General features: G+C 50.2%; 1 protein-coding gene across 2 annotated transcripts in view; it reads right to left on the minus strand.

Annotated features, from left to right (window-relative positions):
- Positions 1–19,065, minus strand: part of GABBR2 (gamma-aminobutyric acid type B receptor subunit 2) — a 379,938-nt gene that overhangs the window by 61,459 nt on the left and 299,414 nt on the right. For both annotated transcript variants that reach the window (XM_055427123.2, XM_055427124.2), the window contains exons 11-12: positions 18,662–18,794; positions 2,419–2,526 (exon numbers count right to left, since the gene is read on the minus strand). In XM_055427123.2, coding sequence (XP_055283098.1) covers positions 2,419–2,526; positions 18,662–18,794 — 241 coding nt within the window. The remainder of the gene's footprint in view (positions 1–2,418; positions 2,527–18,661; positions 18,795–19,065) is intronic.

A 19,065-nucleotide genomic window follows, 5' to 3' on the forward strand; every position in this document is an offset into this window, starting at 1 on the left:
GCAACCCCATGGGGTGTAGCCCACCAGGTTCCTCCATCCATGGGATTTTCCAGGCAAGAATACTGGAGTGTGTTGCCATTTCCTTCTCCAGGAGATCTTCCTGACCCAGGGATCAAACCTGGGTCTCCGGCATTGCAGGCAGACTCTCTACCATCTGAGCCACAAGAGAAGCCCCTCATCTCAGCAGAGGAAGAGATGAAGAGGTTTGCCAAAAGGACCCACGGCAGGTCAGTGGTGAAGCAGGGAGTCGAGGCCTGCTCTCCTGCTGTGCCTGCTGGCCCCACCACTTTGGGCTCGCTGCTGTCTGCCAGAGGCACGAGGGCTCATGACCCAGGTAACAGGATGGCAAATGCAAGTTTGGGATGAAGAACTGGAAGAGGTATCATGTTTCAGAGTAGGGTGAGGTCACAGTGCAGGATCTTCGAAGATGTCTGTGAATGGGTTGTACACACATCAGGGGTTTAAAAAGTGTGTGAGGGGGACATGGCGGGTAGAGGGGGAGATGAATCAAGAAGAGGACTTTTGGAAAGTGGTGTCATGATGTTATCTTACCTCATCTCCAGGTGAGAGGATGGGGGATATGCTTCCTCTATGACCTCAGATCAAGAGGAGGCTTAAGGAGAACACTCAGATGGCTTGAATGCTAGGCTCTGTGCAGCCTGGGGACCTGGTGAGCCTATGTCTGACTCCTGCCTGAGAAACCCCCAGGAGAATGACGGGTCAGCTGCTCCACCGTGGAGCAGAAGAGGGGAAGCAGCTCCAGCCGGATCAGTCTCCACCCCTGAGTGTGTAGGAGTGAAGGATGTGTGAGTGCCTCCTGAGCAGCAGTGTGGGCTCCAGGTGAGGGAGGGCTGTGCCCAAGGGCAAGCTGGAGGGGCGAGCCCAGGAGTGGGGCACTGCCACGTGCCTGGGGAAGGAGCTACAAGTGGCCAACCAGGGAAGTATTTCCCCCATGTTGGGGGCACTGCAGGAGAGTAAGTCCCAGTAATGGGGGCTTTGAAAATCCCACAGAAGGACTCCATGAGAGCCTAAGGTGAAAGTGAAATCGCTTAGTCATGTCCGACTCTTTGCAGTCCCATGGACTATACAGAATTCTCCAGGCAAGAATACTGGAGTAGGTAGTCTTTCCCTTCTCCAGGGGATCTTCCCAATCCAGGGACCGAACCCAGGTCTCCTGCACTGCAGGCAGATTCTTTACCAGCTGAGCCACAAAGGAAGCCCAAGAATACTGGAGTGGGTAGCCAATCCCTTCTCCAGCGGATCTTCCCAACCCAAGAATTGAACCAGGGTCTCCTGCATTGCCAGTGGATTCTTTACCAACTGAGCTATGAGGGAAGCCCATGAGCGCATAAAGGGCTCACTTATCCTCTCAGGAGCAGCAAGGTCAATGTCGTTTCTGAGAAGTGAGGTCTTCCCTGCCCCTTCCACCACTTGAAAGCCCCAACTCTGGAGGGTTTGGAAACCTTGGAGATGGGATGGTGGGGAAGAAACTCAGCCTGGCAAGACAGAGAGGCAGCTCATCCAGAGCCCCTCCTCTCCCAGGGCAGGTGACCTGCTCAGGACAAGCTGGGGGAGGGAGAAGCGCTGCCTCTGAATGCAGTTTGGGGTTTTGAATGTTATGATGGACTCCATGCATTAGTTGTTGACCAGACAACCTTCTAAGTCAGGAGACTTGCCTGAATTTTTCTCTAGGAGTAAGGGAAAATAAGTGCCAGCCGTCAGAGGAGTTAAAAAAGACCAGTGTGGGGAAAGCTCTCTGAATGCATCCTAAGGGTTGAGCTTGATCAACATGGTGTTTACAGCCAACGACACGGGTGGCAAACGCTTTCCTTGCACATGAAGGCAGGGCTCCTGTCCTCTAAGGTCCTCTCTGAAAATGGAAGCACTGCATCAGGCCCCTTCCCTGTTTCACTTTCCTCTTTCAAGGGCTTCTCACTGCCCACAGGTTACAGTTCAAATTCCTAACTGTGGCTCTTGCCTTCCCCTGCAGCCTCCTCTTGTACCCTGTCCCCATGGACCCCTCAGCAGCTGAACTCTCCCCTCCCTTCCCCAGGCCTCCCTGCACATTGTTCCCTCTGGGAGATGGGTAACCCCTCAGTCTCTGCCTCCCTCTCAGCCTCCAGGTCTTAGCACAGGTGTCACTTACTACACCGACCCCTCCGAGTGCTGTACCCCAGTATCCCCACACGCACCCAACCAGCCCTTATTACCCTGTCTTGTAAACAATTTGCAAAGTGTCTGATCTCCCCAGGATGCTGAAGGTGTTGGTTGTTTGGGTTGGGAAGGGGTGGAGGGTTGTGTTTAGTCTGAATCCCCAGCAAGCAGCCCAGTGCCTGGCTGTACAGTAAGTGCCTAAGTCTTTTAAAAATAAATACTGGGTGAACACTGCAAACACTCTGCAACAGAAGCAGCCATTACCTTCTTCTTCATTTTCACATTTTTGAAGATGGCGTGGACTCTCCATGTCTTTGCAAACATTGCCCCAAAGGCGGTGGTGTAGCCCACGGTGAGAATCCAGGTCCTGACCTAGAGGCCATGAGAAAACAGAGGGTCAACATCTCCCGTGGACGGACCAGGGTTTTCATGAGAGTGTCCCAACAGTGGGGCTCCGGATGGTAGGGGCAGATGCTCTACTTTACCTATGGTGGTGTTTCACTAGCATCAACAGTCCTTCCATCACATGTCACTCTGATAGACCGACCACTCACCAGACCCAGGGCCCGAGGTGCAGAGGCATGTGAGATTCAAACTCTGCCTTCCATGGGCCTACAGCCCAGTCACTGAGAGAGAGGCACAGAGGGTCCCCGGGACCACTGAGGGCCACAGACCAGCCTTCTGGTCCTCCCTTCCTCCTTTCCTTCCTTGACGGCCTTTTGCATGCCTGCGAGGTGACCATAATTGCTGATTTCTCTGCCTCCTCAACCAAGTCTCTAGGAGACCAGACAGCCCCAGGAAGCTCTTCTACAGTACTCCTTGCTCCTGGGGTGTAGACAGCGGGGAGGGGAGGGCACTGAGCCATGGGGGCTGAGATGGGGCAGGACTATAAGCTTGCATGGCCCTTCTCTGGTATTACTGACCCGGCCACTCTGCTAGGCAGGGCAGGACTCAGCCAGAACTGACCCCAGGGACACCTGACTGGAAGCTGCACCAGCCCATCTCCCGGCCATCATGAGGGGCTGCTCAGTGATGGGATGGAAGGCCAGAGGAGAGGGGCTGTGACCTTCCCACTCCCACCTTGGGCCTATCTTGGTCAGGCCTCTAGAGAAAGACAGGAGTGACGCTGTCCAGGTCTAGCCTTGGTCCCCGAGCCCACACTTGGACCTGGGGTCCTTGCTTAGGACTAAGGCTTTATCTGGCTCTCACCTGATCCCCAGGACTAAAGTGTTCCCTGATCCCTGGCCCCAGGCTGGTGGCTGCCAGAAACCACCAGCCCTGATAAGAGCAGAGAGCCTGATTCCTGCAGGCGGGGGTGGCTGGTAACCATCTGTTAGGTCGTGAGGGCATCCTGGGTGCCCAGTCTCCACCTGCACTGCCATCGTGGCCAGGCCCCAGCCTCTCCTGAGTCCACCCTCACTGGCTGGCCTGGACCCCTCCAAGACCCAGGAGGGGCCCCCAAACATGGCCCATCGCTGGGCTGTGTGCCACTACTTTCTGGGGCCTCCCACTCACAGGGACAAAAAGGCTGTATGCTCTGTGAGCCCTGGTTCAAGGCTATGGTCTTTCCTCTGCTCTTCCTCAGCTCTGCTGAGCTAACCTCTGAAAGGCCCCCACCTGCCTCAGCTGAACTCAGCAGGAAGGTGGGTATAGTAGGGAAGAAAGAGATGGCTAGGGTGGACAGGTCAGCTCTCCATGTCCAGAGCCCAGCAGGTTTGCCAGGCCTCAGCGGCCCATCCAGCCCAGGGTTGCGGGCAGTTGTGTAGGAGGTTCCCAGACATGCTCCCTTCATGCAGTCCCTTCACTCTGCCTTTTAGCAGCTTGGCTCCCCAGCTTCCTACAGACAGAACATTTCCCCCTTCCATTTTATCTGCAAAAATAGGAACTGGCTAGCGAGATGGAAAGACAAACCCCCTAAGGAAAGAGAGCAGCATTACAGCGACTGGTCAGAAACACAGATGCATGAGGTGTGAACGCTGATAATGGTACAGTGAGGACTCAATCTTTTCTTTTTTAACTTCAAAAATTTCAGACAGGCAAGAATGAATCACAGTACTATACAGAAGGTGTAGGATGGCCATATTATAAAACAAGGAGGCAAGAAAAGTAAGCAGAGCAGAGACAGGGAAGGAGTCAATTATTGGGAGCTTAGACCTGAGCTTATTCAACACGATTTCACATTCCTAGCCTGTTGGAGCTGCATAGGACCTTACAGATCATTTCATTCATTCATCTGTTCATTCAATAAGGATTACTAGGTCAGAAGCTAAATATATCATGATAAAAACAAACGAATAAAACAACCAGAACCAGGGTGATTTTTCTGGAGTCATCAGTTGAGTGAGAAAACCCCTTTGTAGATGAAGTAATTGAGACTCAGGGCACTGAGGTATTTCTCTCAACCATGCAGCCTGGCTAAGCAACCTGGTGTGTGCAAACCTGGCTAAGCCTGCCCTTTCTCCTCCACATCCTGCTGCCTGTCCCTCAGAGAGTCTCCTGACCCAGCCAGGTCCACCCTGCCCAGGAGGCAGCTGCCAGCACAGCACACCGGGGAAAGCAGCTGACCAGCCTGAGAACACTGCCTGGGCTGACTTTAGCGCACTTTGACAGCTAGTGGTTGTGTGAAGACCAGTGGTCTCCAAGTGTTTTTGACCATGTTCGTCTATCAGCAAAAACCATTTAAAACATGAATATTTACAGAATAAGGAAATTTTAAAAAGGACGGTAAGAGATGGAATATTTTTCTTCCTAATGTGGCAGACAAAGACCTCATACTCTGGGTAAAAGTATTACTCCAATATGCTTGGCATTATTATATTTGCTTTGACTTATGCTTTCTCTGGGGCTATTATTTTTAGGCCACTTGTCTACTCTGTAGGGCCAAACTCATTAAGACATAATAGTACAAATGAGTTAAGTTAGTTAAAAGTCGACAATATACATTTAACTGGGCATCTGGAAACTGCAATGTGGTGCCATAAACTGAAAGCAAAGAATGGGTGAGGATGCCTGGGCAGAAAAGAGGGAACCTACAGGGCCCAAGACCTGCTGGCGAGGTTCACTTAAGCTGGTGTGAGAACCTGTGTTTGGGGAGGGTCTCACCATTTGCCCGTTGATAAGAGTGACTCTGTGCTGAACAGTTTGTGCCAACAGTGTGTTTTATGCCACAAATCTGCCTTCCTTCTGAGAGCCTGGAGTTTGGGTAAGTGTTCAGGAGAGGGGACCTAGGTGACTGGCCCCCAGTAAACCCTGTGGGCGCTGAGTGTCTGCTGAATTCCCTGGTGTACATTTCACGTGTTGTCACAAGTCAGTGCTGGGGAATTAAGGGCATCCTATGTGACTCCACTGGGAGAGGCTCTGGGAAGCTCGAACCTGGTTCCCTGTGACTTCATTCCACGTGCCTTTTCGCTTTGCTGATTTTGCTTTACTTTCTGTCTCTGTAATTAATCATTGCTGTGAGTACACTTCTATGCTGAGTCCTCCTAGAGAATCACTGAGCTGGGGCTCATCCTGGGACCCTGGACACAATGCCCTGGGGCTGGCTGGTGTCACAGCTGACCAACCACTCCGTCCTCAGGAGAGTTCCTGTATGAGACCACCATATACACCCACTGCCATTAGATTTTAGTAAAGCTAAATTTCTTTCATTTTTTCTACATATAAAGTAAGTAAAGGCTGTACTATATTCTTCCACAGCCTCCCTGGTGGCTCAGACAGTAAAGAATCTGTTTGCAATGCAGGAGAACAGGGTTCGTCCTTGGATCAGGAAGATCCTCTGGAGAAGGGAATGGCAACGCATTCCAGTATTTTTGCCTCAAGAATCCCATGGACAGAGGAGCCTGATGGGCTACTGTCCATAGGATCGCAAAGAGTCAGACATGACAGAGCAACTGTCACCCTCAATTTCTTTCATTTTTTCTACATATAAAGTAAGTAAAGGCTGTAATATAGTCCTCCACAAGATGATCCCAGGGGATTCATGTCCCTTTGGAGACAATCCGGAGCTCTTCAGACAATGATGAAACAATAGAAGAAATATTCTGAAAGCAGGACAGTGGGACCCCTACCAGCAGAGCCACCCACCTCGGGCTGCCTCTGCTCAGGGTTACCCCTGGGCTTGGCCTTTGCAAAAGGAGGTAGAATTTCTGTCTCCACTCTGCCACCATCATTTTGAGATGGAAATGGACCCTGGGGCTCAGTCCCGAATCCACTTTGTCCTAAAAGTGTCCTAAAAGCCCCTGGGTTATCACTCCCGCCCTCAGGCATCAACCATTCTCCTTGTGCTGACAATTCCCTTAGTTCTTTCCCAGCTTCTCCCTCTCTTCTGAGCTCCAGACCTGCATATGCCACCATCACTGGAGAACAAGGTGACACTTAGGTGTTCATCAAACCTTCACACTCCGGAGCCAGAGCTGAGCCCATCAGCCCTTCTGCTGAGCAGCTCCACTACTGGCTGATTCAGGCAGGGATGGTGCCTTTATCCACCTGTCACCGGAAACAGGGACCTGGAAGTCCCCCAGGAACCCTCTCCTCTCCCCCCACACTTTCCTATTCAGTCCCCAAGTGCTTCTCCTTCTGCTGCCCTTCCCATGCTCTAAGAGGTGGGGCCCCACGCCAGCACCTCGCAGCTCCTTTGCCCTCTGGTTTCTGTCTTGATGGAGGGTACCATCAGGAGACTGGAGAGGGCAGGAGAGAGAAGATGGGGTGTGCACTGCCTGTGGCCACAGCATCTGTGCCAGCTCTGACTGCAGCTGGGCTCCATGTGTGGTCTGGCCTCTCTGGGTATAGGAACACCCTCCTTCTTTACTCCTTCAGGCCCAGGAGTGGTGAGGGCTTCCTGCGATAGCCTCTACCCCACCCACACCTCTGTAGGTGGTCCCGTCATTGCATCTCTCTAGTGAAGCACCCAGGTGGACTCTGGCTGCTTCCAGGACTTTGACGACAGTCTTACTCCCACGTCTCTTGTTAGTAACCCCTCCTCTGTGTTCCCGTGGTGCCATCCAGATGAGCCATTATGAGCAGGGACTCTGGAGTGAGACTGACAGAAGTTCCAGTCCTTACTTTGTCGCTTACTATCTATGTGAACCTGGGCAGGTCACATAACCTCTCTGAGCCTCAGTTTCCTCATCTGTGAAGTGGGGGCAACTAATGTATCTGACTTCATGTTTGCGGATGAGATGAACGAAGGTGTGTAAAGGACTGAAGTTCTTAACCAAGACTTGGCTTTTGTCCATGTATTCCTTATCCCTGCCGACAGGAACACGGCACGAGCCTCCAGCTGGCCTCCTGCCCCTCGGCTCATCCATAAAACACCCCCCAAGAGGAACAATCCTCCGCAGCAAATCTAAGCAAGTCTCCTTGAGTTTAAACCCTTTACCGCCCCACTGAACCCACAGGTTAAACTCCAGATTCTTAGCAGGGTGTGCCCTCCATCATCCATACCCCTCCTGCCACTCCCCACATAGCATTTCACATCCAAGCAGTTCCACACTGCTTCAACGTCCCCGCACACCACATGGCTCACACTGTGGGCCTGGCACTGGCTATTTCCTCCACTCAGAATGCCATCCCTGCTCTCTAAATTCCTTCGCAAATTTTCATAAGTCCTCCAAAAATCCAGATTCACAGGCCACCCCCTCTGAGAAGCCCTCCCAGGTCTTGTAAGGAGGTCACAGCTGCCTCCTCCCTGCGATTTCTGTCCTCATGCATGTCTCTGCTGTGCTGGTCACACTGAGATCATGTCCATTTGATTACCAGTCTGCCTTTCCTACGATATGGTGCAGGGCCTACACTGCCCACCTTTAAATCTCTGGATCCAGCACTGAGGGGGTGATCAGGCTAGGTGGGCTCGCTTAGGAGGTAATGAGATCTCTGTCGCCAAAAATGTGCAAGCACATGAAAGGAAGACCACAGAGGGAACTGGAGCACTGAATGGCAAAGGAGGCTGAGCTTATGACCTCAGTGGTCCCTTCCTCGCAATGAAGTATCTGTGAGGTAATGAGCTCCCCATCACTCCATGGATTCAAGCAGACCCTGGAGGACCCCTTGTATCAGGGTGTTACGGGGCATTTCCTGCACTGGGGAAGTTTTATTTGATTTAATCCCATGTATCTTCCTTCTGGGTGGTTCTATGATGCCAAATAAACTAGAAGGTTCTGCAGGGCTATAATGATTCTGTTTCTAATTGTTGTTGTTAGTTGCAAAGTTATGTCTGACTCTTTTGCAACACCAACCCCTGGAGGAGGGCATGGCAACCCACTCCAGTATTCTTGCCGAGAAAAATCTCGTGGACAGAGGAGCCTGGCAGGCTACAGTCCATCAGATCACAAAGAGTCGAACACAGCTGAAGCAACTGAGCATAGACTGTAGCCTACCAGGCCCCTCTGTCCATGGGATTTCTCAGGCAAGAATACTGGAGTGGGTTGCCATTTCCTTCTCCAGGGGATCTTCCCAACCCACGGGTCAAACCTGCATCTCCTACACTGGCAGGAGGATTCTTTACCACTGAGCCCCCTGGGAAGCCCCTGTTTCTAATACAAGTCTACAGATTCATCAACTCAAAGTCTTAAACATATTTATTCTAATTAAACATAATTATTCTGATGTTAAAGTCTTCCTTTTTCCCTCCTTAGCCATAAAGTTTCCTGGCCCCTCTGCACACAGTGTGATAGCAACCAGGGGGGAGAGGAACTTTAGATGGGCAACGCTCATCTTAGTCTCAACTACGAAGAAGGAGAACACAGTGCACATCTCCAGATGGAAAGAAAAATCTACACCGGAAACAATTCTGTTTAGACGCTCGCTCAATTGATTTTGGGAAGGCCTGCCTGGCAGAGTGAAGGGCTTTCAGTGCTCTTTGGGGACTAGCAGGAAAAGAGACACAGGGCCCCTCCCACAGTTCTGTTCTACCAATGTCTGGGGGTGGAGGAAGCTGTGTCGGTTGGAAGGATGCTGGGTGGCAGGGGTTAGGCGGGGTGGTTAGCTGTTTGCCTGCTATCCAGAAAGGTTAGAAAAAAAGAACTTTTGTTTCATTCTGACCATCCACGCCAGATGATCAATAGTGAGAAGGCAGGCAAGGGAGACCCAGACTATCCAAAAGCAAGCCCCAGACCTCCGTTACCATGAGGCACTATAGCCTGGAGCTGAAAGGCTAGAGTTCAGCCTGGGATCTCCAGGGCCTGCCTTGTCTTCCTGGGGAGAGTGCGGGTGCTGGAGAGATTCGCAGTGCTTCCAAAGGCAGAGTGCCTCTGAAGAGCATGCTCCAGAAACAGCTCCAGAAGACTCTGTCTTACCCAGGGTCCTTTAAGTAAGATCTGCATTGAAAATCCTTCCAGGGTTTCAGTTCAGTTCAGTTCAGTTGCTCAGTCGTGTCCGACTCTCCGCGACCCCATGAATCACAGCACGCCAGGCCTCCCTGTCCATCACCAACTCCCGGAGTTCACTCAAACTCATGTCCACAGAGTCGGTGATGCCATCCAGCCATCTCATTCTCTGTTGTCCCCTTCTCCTCCTGCCCCCAACCTTTCCTAGCATCAGAGTCTTTTCCAGTGAGTCAACTCGTCGCATGAGTTGGCCAAAGTATTGGAGTTTCAGCTTTAGCATCAGTCCTTCCAATGAACACCCAGGATTGATCTCCTTTAGAATGGACTGGTTGGATCTCCTTGCAGTACAAGGGACTCTCAAGAGTCTTCTCCAACACCACAGTTCACTTAGAGTACAGCAAAAACTTTCTGGGCTTCCCCGGAGGCTCAGTGGTAAAGAATCCACCTGAAGGAGATATGGGTTCAATCCCTGGGTCAGGAAGATCCCCTGGAGAAGGAAATGGCAACCCATTCCAGTAATCTTGCCTGGGAAATCACATGGATAGAGGAGCCTGGTGGGCTACAGTGCACAGGGTCACAAAAGAGTCATATACTACTTAGTGACTAGACAACAACAAAGACTTTCTGGGGGAACAATTCAAGGGCTCACAGCACAAACAAGGGTTCTTTGGGACTCAAGTTAGGGCCAATGGGGTATCTTAGGAGCCCTGGTGCAAATCAGAGAAAGCCACCCCTCTCTCTGAGAGGAAGAGTTTCCAACAGGAACCCCTCGAGACCCTTTGTGAAAGATCCCGACCTCCATTAGACCTACCAGCTAAAGAACTCGATCCAGAGAGCAGATCACAGGCTGAACTCAGCGCCTGCCCACTCCTGACACCAACATCCTTATGCAGTGCCCAAAACACACAACTGTACTTGGTGGCCTTGACTCAGGCTCCGAAACAGAGGAGGCCCTTCTCCCCTTCCCCCCGACAGTCCTAGCAGTGACTGGAGGTTGGGGAGCTTCCTGGAAGCACAGCGTGGAGATGGGCAGCGGAGACGGGGGGGGGGGGTGTGGATTTGTGCTGGCTGGGGAGGGGGCTGATATGTGGCTCCACACAGCTCTGGGGACTGAAGATGTGGATAAGTGGGTGCGGGGGCAAGAGCAGAAGTGAGGTGGGCAATATACAGGCCCCAGGCTGAGCAGCTGCAGCTAGTTTAGGCTCTGGGCTGAGCAGCGGCACCTGGTCTCCTGCTGACACTTCAAGATAAGATACCAGCAGGTGAAAGACAGTGAATACAACATCTTCATTCTCGTGGCCAAGGGGCGGGCCCAGCCTGACGCATGCACAGAAGAGGCCCTCCCTCTAGGGGAGGGACAAAAGGAGGAGGAGGCACCAGCTCCTAATATATCCTGCGAACCTCCCAGAATCTGATGACTGGCCAAAGACAACAGGAAAACTGTCCGCTCCCCCCCAATATAAGCAACCCAAGCCGCCCCTACTGCACACAAAACACTCTTGAGTTCACCCATGTGCTCTTCCACACAGACTGGGCTTCTAATAAACACTTTTATCTTTTCACAGTCTTGGTCTCTGCTGAATTCTTTCTTCAAAGAAGACAGACTGAGGTCCTTCTTCCAGCCATTCCACCGCTGGAATGAGAAGGGGAGGTGGATATACCATCAGGACTGCAGCTGCTAGGGAACTTGTGAGCAGACAGAAGGCATCTTTCAGGACTTCCAGAAATAACCGCAGCTCATTCTGAAGGGGTCTCCTGTTTTAAGTTTCCCCTGATTGGTCCCTCTGCATCTGGCCTTCATTCCCTCATGAAGGCCTGTCTGCATCAGGGCATAAGACACACTGAACGGGAGTTATTTAACTACATCTCCCATCTGCACTGTGGACTCCCCGTGGGCAGTCACCTGTGTGTCCAGCTCTGGGCCTGCAGAGCCTAGCACATAGTAGGTGCCTGGGAAATGTTATCACATGAATGAATGAATTGTAAGACAAGGATCGGGGCTTTCAGTAACCCATGTGAGGGTGTGTGGGATGAAGGGACATCATCTGTACATTTGCTGGAGGGTTTGGGGAGCCCCTGGCACTCTCCTCAGCCCCCTCCTCTGGAAGCTAGAGGTCTAGGGAACTCTTCACAACTAAAGTCCCCAGATGGCCAAGCACAGAGGAGAAGGGGGAGTGGGAAGACTGCAGCCTGCCCAGGGTCCTAATTGGTCGAAACAGACTTTGTCAGCACCAGTCCCTGTAACCACAGCCCTAAGTTGCTCTAAACCAGCCAGGAAAGGCCACCATCAACCTTGTGGGCTTCCTCTGGGCTTGCTTTCCAGCCACCTTCTGAAATCACAAAGCTCTTTACTGTGGCCAGCCACAAAATCATGGAATCACATGCTGAAACAGTCCCCAAACCACATTCTTAACATCAGATTCTCTCTCAACTGTCTCAAAAAAAAAACAACCTCCAAGCAAAAAAATAATCACAGATATTTATGGTCTTTCACTTGAAAACATCGCTAATTCCTATTACTCTTCAATTTACTGGGAGGTCAGTTGGGTGTTCCCAGGTAGCCTTTTGAGTCAGTTATAAAACCCCAGTATCTCTGTGGGGCTTCCCAGGTGGTGCTAAGTGGTAATGAAACTGCCTGCCAACGCAGGAGACGTGGGGTCAGGAAGATCCTTTGGAGGAGGGCATGGAAACCCACTCAAGTATTCTTGCCTGGAGAATTCCATGAACAGAGGAGCCTGGCAGGGCTACAGTCCATAGGGTCACAAAGAGTTGGACATGCCTGAAGTGACTTAGCACAGCATCTCTAGGAGGGCTGGAAGAGGACACTGTGTTTCTGAATCCAGTACCTGTACCCTCCACTATTTCAACCCTTCCCAGCAACTGCCCATGCAGAGCTCGTCCATACATCTGTGAGAGGGTGGATGGCTGAGAGCATGCTCCAGGACCCAGAACCCAGCGCTCTGTCCTGTGATGGGATGGATGGCCCTGCTTCTGAGATTCCAAGGTGCAGGTCTATGATCCCCTTTCTTCCTCTCACTGATCCTCACGGGACAAGGTTTCTGATGCTTCCATTGTCTTACATCACTGGTCTCCAACAGACAAACTCAATAATAAAGCATGGTTTCTAATCTTGACCTTGCTACTCTAACTGTGGTCTGTGGATGCAGCAGCAGCATCCCAAAGCTTATTGGAGCTGCAGCGTCTCCAGCCACCCCAGACCTAATGATCACCTGAATTCCCCAAGATCTGCAGGTGATTTACGTGCCCTTTGAGCAGCACTGTCTGTGCAGGCAGTAGTTAGGATGGTGGTTACTCTGGGGAGAAGGGTGCAGACAGTAGCTGGAATGGGGTAGGAAGGGCTTCTGGGATGCTGATAAGGGCCTGTTTGCTGATCTAGATTCACAGTTGAATCCAGTTTGCAAAAACTCACTGAGCTATACACTTATGAAATGTGCATGTGTGTATTTACTTTAATAAAAGGTTAAACAATAAAGGAGTTGGGATTCTCAGCAAGTGGAGGTAGCTGGGAGGTAAAGCAGAGCTGCACTCCTCTGCGCTGCCATCAGAGCAGCACTGGGCTGAACTGGTTTATGCAATGACTGGGGACTCACGTCCAAGTAAGTGCCCTTGGAGGTCTCACCTGCATCATTCTTCCCTCCCTGACAGCCTGCCTCAAGGCTTCTCTCTGTACTCAAGGTGGCAGAAGTACAACAGCTGGGCTTTGACTTAGGCAGGCCCCGAGTCTGTCCCTGATCCAGATGGAGCAGAGCAAGGGAATGAAAAGATAGAGGTTTTGCTATGGACGTACCTACACCAAATCAATCAGCATCAGCCTCAGTTTTCCAGCCTCTTCTTCATCCCAAGTTTGCTCTGTTTTATTTGTAACTCTCTTAGAGGTGTCCAGAGGTAAACAGAGTTGTCCAGACACAGTCTCATCACTCATTCATAACGATGGTGACTGGTGCTTATTGAATCTTACGTGACAGGCATTAAGTGTACATATACTATCTCATTTAACCCTCACAATCCTATGAGAATGCCCATTTTACAGAGGAGTCAACTAAAGCTCAGAGATGTGAAGTAACTTCAAGTCACACAGCAGGGAGGTAGTATAGTTAGGATTTGAATGCAAGCAGTCTAACGGAAATTCTCTTATATACCAGGCACTATGATATTACTTTGGGGATGTATAAAAAAATAAATGAATAAATACACTAAAACAACTGAATTATACACCTTAACAGGGTGAATTTTACAGTATGTGAACTGCTGTCAGTCTCCATATCTATGTGTTCCACATCTATGGATTCAAACAACAGGGAACAAACAAAACATTTTTTAAAAAAAGTTCTAGAAAGTTCCAAAAAGCAAAACTTGAATTTGCCACACCAGCAACTATTTACATAGCATTTACATTGGATTTACAACTATTTACATAGCATTTGCATTGTATTAGGTATTATAAGTAACCTAGAGATGATTTAAAGTACATGGGAGGACTGCGTAGGTTATATTCAAATATTACACCATTTTACATAAGAGACTTGGACAACCTCACATTTTGGTATCTGTGGGGGTTCCTGGAACCAGTCCCCAGTGAATACTGAGGGATGACTGTATACCCCAAGTTTAAAAAATCTGAATGGACAAATATTTTGGTTGAGATACATATTGCTCACATCTCTAAGAATTTAGTTGACCTGTTTCTCCTGGTATGAACCAGCTAACAAAAAAATCAAAATATTTCTTTAAAAAAAATGAATGAAATGTCCCAGACATCTCTGTAGTCTGACAGAGCTGGTTCCATATTTCAGCCCCGCCACCTAGCCATGTATTAGAGCTTCGGTTTTCTCTCTTATGAAGCAGGGACAGCGAACCTTGCGTGTAGGTGGCTGTGGAGATTTGATGGTGAGGCTGCACCTGGCGGCTGGCCCGAGGTGAATCCCGGTGGAGAGTGCTCATTTATGAGGGCACAAGCTTGGGGAGGGCACACGGCACTGCCGAGTGCCTCCATGCCCAGGAATGCTCTGGGCACCCCTGCAGCTGTGGAGTCCTGCACTTGATCGAGGCCTCCCTGGGTCTTCCTACCCTCACCTGCAGAGTCCTTCTTACCCTGCCACCCTGTGCAGGGGTTTCTGCCTAGGATTCCACAAGGGAGGCAAGCACCTTGTTTCTTCCCCACCTACCCTGCTCACTCTCTGGGCTGCCAGGGGCTGGGATTCCTGAGCTGTGTGAGCGAGTGAGTGTGAGGGCTCTCCATCCCCCTGGCACCAGGGCTCTGGCCCACACCCAGCACTTTCCTCATAGGTAGCTCTGTGCCCATAGGGGCCACGTTGCTATGGCGACTCCACTACCCACACAGTGTCCAGGGAGACAGCACGGTGTAGCTGGAGCTGTTAGCAAGACTTGCTGAAACTAGGCTGGGAAGATGCCAGGAAGGGTCAGAGGGAATGGGGGATGGAAGTGAATGTAACTGCTCTCCTAGCTCTGTGTGTATGTGCGTGTGTGTCTGTGTGCGCGAGCACATGTGTGTGAACGTGTGCTCACACACGAACTCGCCCCACTGCCCTTCTGAGGAGAGGCACAGCGCTTAGAGAGGCACAATCCCGTGACTGTCACAGGTTGCTTCCTGAGGTGGTGTTCACTGTTTATCGCAGTGTTTAGTTTCTATGTTGAAAACTAAAAGGGGAGAACGTGGCACTCATATGGCAGCAGAAGAGAGTGAAGGGAGACTTCTACAGCTCCACAGCTGAAGCTGCTTCCTGAGCCACCCTGTCTCTCGGCCCCTAAAATTCCCTGCAGAACACAGAGCGGACACCAGGAGACTGTACCTGACGCGGAGGATGGTGCCCCCTTCTTCCTGCTTGCCTTATGCCCCAGGTGAAGTCTCTGAATCGTCTCATGAAAGCCACACCACAGTCCTGCATGGGGCTTCCCAGGTGGCACTAGTGGTAAAGAACCTGTCTGCCAATGCAGAAGACAGAAGAGGCGCAGGTTCGATCCTTGGGTCGGGAAGATACCCTGAGAAGGGCATGGCAACCCATTCCAGTATTCTTACATGGAGAATCCCATGGACAGAGGAGCCTGGTGGGCTACAGTCCACAGGGTCATAAAGAGTTGGACACGACTGAAGCAACTTAGCACACACAGTCCTGCATGGGGGTTTATTGTGCTCATTTCACAGATGACAAAACTGAGGCTCAGAGGGGCTAAGTCCCTTCCACAGTCTGGAGGCAGTATGTGTACGAGGTAGGAGTGAAGCTCAGGCTGTTGGAGACCTGTGCTCACCGCACTAGGGGGCCCTGCTCCACCTCCATCTCCCCACTTGGTGGGAGTTTACTGGGGGTATCTTCTAGGTTCAGAAGGAATGCAATCCAAGGCACCACATGAAATAAAGAGCCAGCCCCCCTGGAACAGCAAGTGGAGGACCACCCAAATCATACCCCCTGAGACTGGCACTTAGGCTCTAAATTCAAGAGCTTTGGGTTCCCCTTCCTGAGCAATATTGCAGATTATTAAATAAATGACCCTGGTCCTAACCACGTACACATTTGTGCTGACCCAATTCAATCCATAGTAGTTATGCCTTTCCCCCACAGTCATGAATGTGGGCTCCCCCTTGCAGAGCCTCCGAAGCAGCCCTGACTGCAAATAAATGAATCCTTGGGGTGGGAAGAACCAGGCCCTAACATCTTCAGAGCCCTCATGTTCCAGCTAATGCTTATTTGTAAAGCGCTTTATGCTTTATTCATACTGTCTTGCCAGGCTTCCCAGGACAGCTTTCCCCTCACACAAAAGAGCGTGACTCCCAGAACGGGATGTCAGGCTCCATTAAAATAAAGCACCCGGGTGTGCAGGATGTCCTCAGCCAGGCTCCCTAGTCTGCGTCACCCGGCATCTGAAATTTGGGGCACACTCCAGGGAGCATGTATGCTCTGACAGCCTTTGGCTCGTGGGCAGGGTGAGGTGGCAGGAGCTCCCCTCTGGGAGGGAGCGGCTCCCTGAGGGTGGGACTCAGATCTCAGCACCAAAGACTGGACCTCAGGTCAGTGGCTGTGTTCCCAGGTGGCAGGTGCTAGTGACAAGGAGCCGGGAGGGACCACGTGGAGCTCTGCCCCCTGATTCTCAGCTAGGAGATGAAGGTGGGCTCCTCAGCTCTTGGGGAGTCACTGCAAGAAGTGTAAATGAGAACATACCAAACTGGCCCCTGGAACCATTTTCATTACTGCCGTTGTCACGATCTCCTCAAACTTGGGGAGGACGTCCCCAGGGACAGACGGGACCTAAATACTCTCCTCTTTTAGCTTCTTCAGTGTGCCTCGGGAGCAGCCCCTTCCTCAGGCCTCACTACTGCCCAGGAAAAGTGACCACAGACACACACGATGCCCATGAGCCCACAAGGCTGCACAGGACACATAAGTCACTCAGATATAGAAATGAAGGGGGACCTCATGCGCTTCACACCATCCCCAGTGAGCAAGACACAAACTGCAGTCATCATCCTTGTGTCAGGGGTCATACTTCTGAGGGAACAACCCACTAACCCACAGCCACAAGGACTTCCAGCAGTCTGACACCAGGCATATGGGGGTCTTTTGACTCTTGACTTTACCTCCTTAACCCCTAGAAGGGCAGAGTGAAATGGAGGCAGAATAAAAAACTCTGAGTGGGAGGCCTGAACCACATCTCACTAGCTAGGCAATTCAAGTTAGGCAGTTCTAGCTAGGCAATGCTGAAGTTGCTGCTGATTAACAGTCAGTCCAGCGTCATCATCTGCAGGAGTCAGGGGAGCATCATCATGGGCTCCGGGGCCCTCCCTCCAGTCCACGGGCTGTCCCAGAGTCTAGGGACCCACTGCAGTCCTGAAAGTCCAAGGTGCGGCTGGTGACCTGCAGCACATTTAAGGGGTCCTCCATTTGTTTATCCCTTGATGCCAACCTATACTTCATAATCATCCAGTAGTGGGCAGCACTGAGCCCACAGAACAGCAAATATAATCTATTAATGAAAGGGACTGCTTCCCCCAAAATGGACCTAGATTGCTCTCAACACCTTAAAGGAAAATAACCTTAATACAAGAGTTGCTTTTGGATTAGTCTGGTCAACCCTGATCCTTTGACCGTCCCTTCCCGCTCTGGTCCTCCAGGCAGAGTATTAGATGAATTACTGCATTTGGGACAATAGAGAGACCCAAACAACTAACCCAGTTTTGAAATATCACCGTAAAGTCCAGAAATAAATCCCAGATGGCCAGCCTCATCTTAAAAAGTAATCAAAGATACTTTCAGTTGAGAGTTCTACACAATTGCTAAAAAAAATAATTTAAAAACAAAACTAACAACAACAATGATTTGGCATCAACATTTTTAAACAAGTTAATTTTCAAAACAACACTGCTAAAGTACAGTAAATAAATTACACTGTTTTGGGCTTCCTTAAATGTATGTATTCTCAATGGGAGTGATAGTAGTTCCCAAGGGGGACAACACTGGTTCTTGAATGTGAATAAATATTACTCTTTTATGTAGAAACTATAGGGTTGCAAAGAGTAGGACACGACGCATGCATAAATATATTTATGTACAGCACATAAACAGACATACAGCATATCTTTGGAATTTAAATTTCAAGAATGGATAATTAGAAAAAAAAGTCTAAAGAGGCTTCTTAGAGGGGCAGTTTGAAAAACAAAGGGGGGAGGTAGTTGAGAAACAGTGCTATTAAAAAGAGGATAAGGATGCGATCTTTTCCGTACATTCGAAGGCATCCATGCAGACATCTCTCCTTACATTGTGATGGCTGTTGAGGCTGATGGGCAGAAGTATTCCTTCTTACATGGCCCTGACCCTGACTCCAGGCACAATGCTTTTCTGGGGGTGGGGTATTTTTCTCCCTTGCTTTTCAAGATTACCCAGTCAATCTTAGTGGGCTGTCTTCTAGCAATGGCCTATTAAATCCATGATCTTAATTTTACAAGCAATACTTAATTTTATAAGCAATATTCTGTTCTGGTCCGAAAGCTACACCATGCTTGCTCTGTTGAACTTCCTGAATGGCTGAACAAGTTGTCTGTCACCTGTTAATGCATTTTCACGCAATTCTGGGTTGTATCTGTGTTTCTGGTGATCATGGCCACCAAAGAAAAGCTTATATCACAAACCCCTGGAACGTGCAGAATGACTTACGGTGCAAAGGGTTTCGAAAGTCTTTTCAGAGACAAAGGACCCATCAAGGCCAAAGAGAAAGATGGATGCATAGGAAAGCATTCCTCCCAGGATGATAAGGTTGTTCATATATGGACTCGACATCTTTATCAGCCTGACAAGAGAAAGATACTACAGTTAACAGAACTGCTAATGTAGCTATTCCTTCAGCAAATATTTTCTGAATGTGTAGAGGGGGAGAGAAAAATGGAAGCCCTGGTTTCCTCCACTGCCCCCTCCCCAAGGTGCTGCCACCTCCAAGGAGCTTGTCTCCCCCTCACTATAGGACCCAATGCAATCTATTTCTAGATGTTGATTTTCCTGTGTTCTCAGTCAAGTTCACCTTCTCTGGGGATAGCTTGTAGCATTGGTTTCTTCAACCATTA

The sequence above is a fragment of the Moschus berezovskii genome, chromosome 7 (assembly GCF_049115385.1).
Source record: "Moschus berezovskii isolate FMDL1 chromosome 7, NW_MosBer_1.0, whole genome shotgun sequence".
NCBI lineage: Eukaryota > Metazoa > Chordata > Mammalia > Artiodactyla > Moschidae > Moschus > Moschus berezovskii.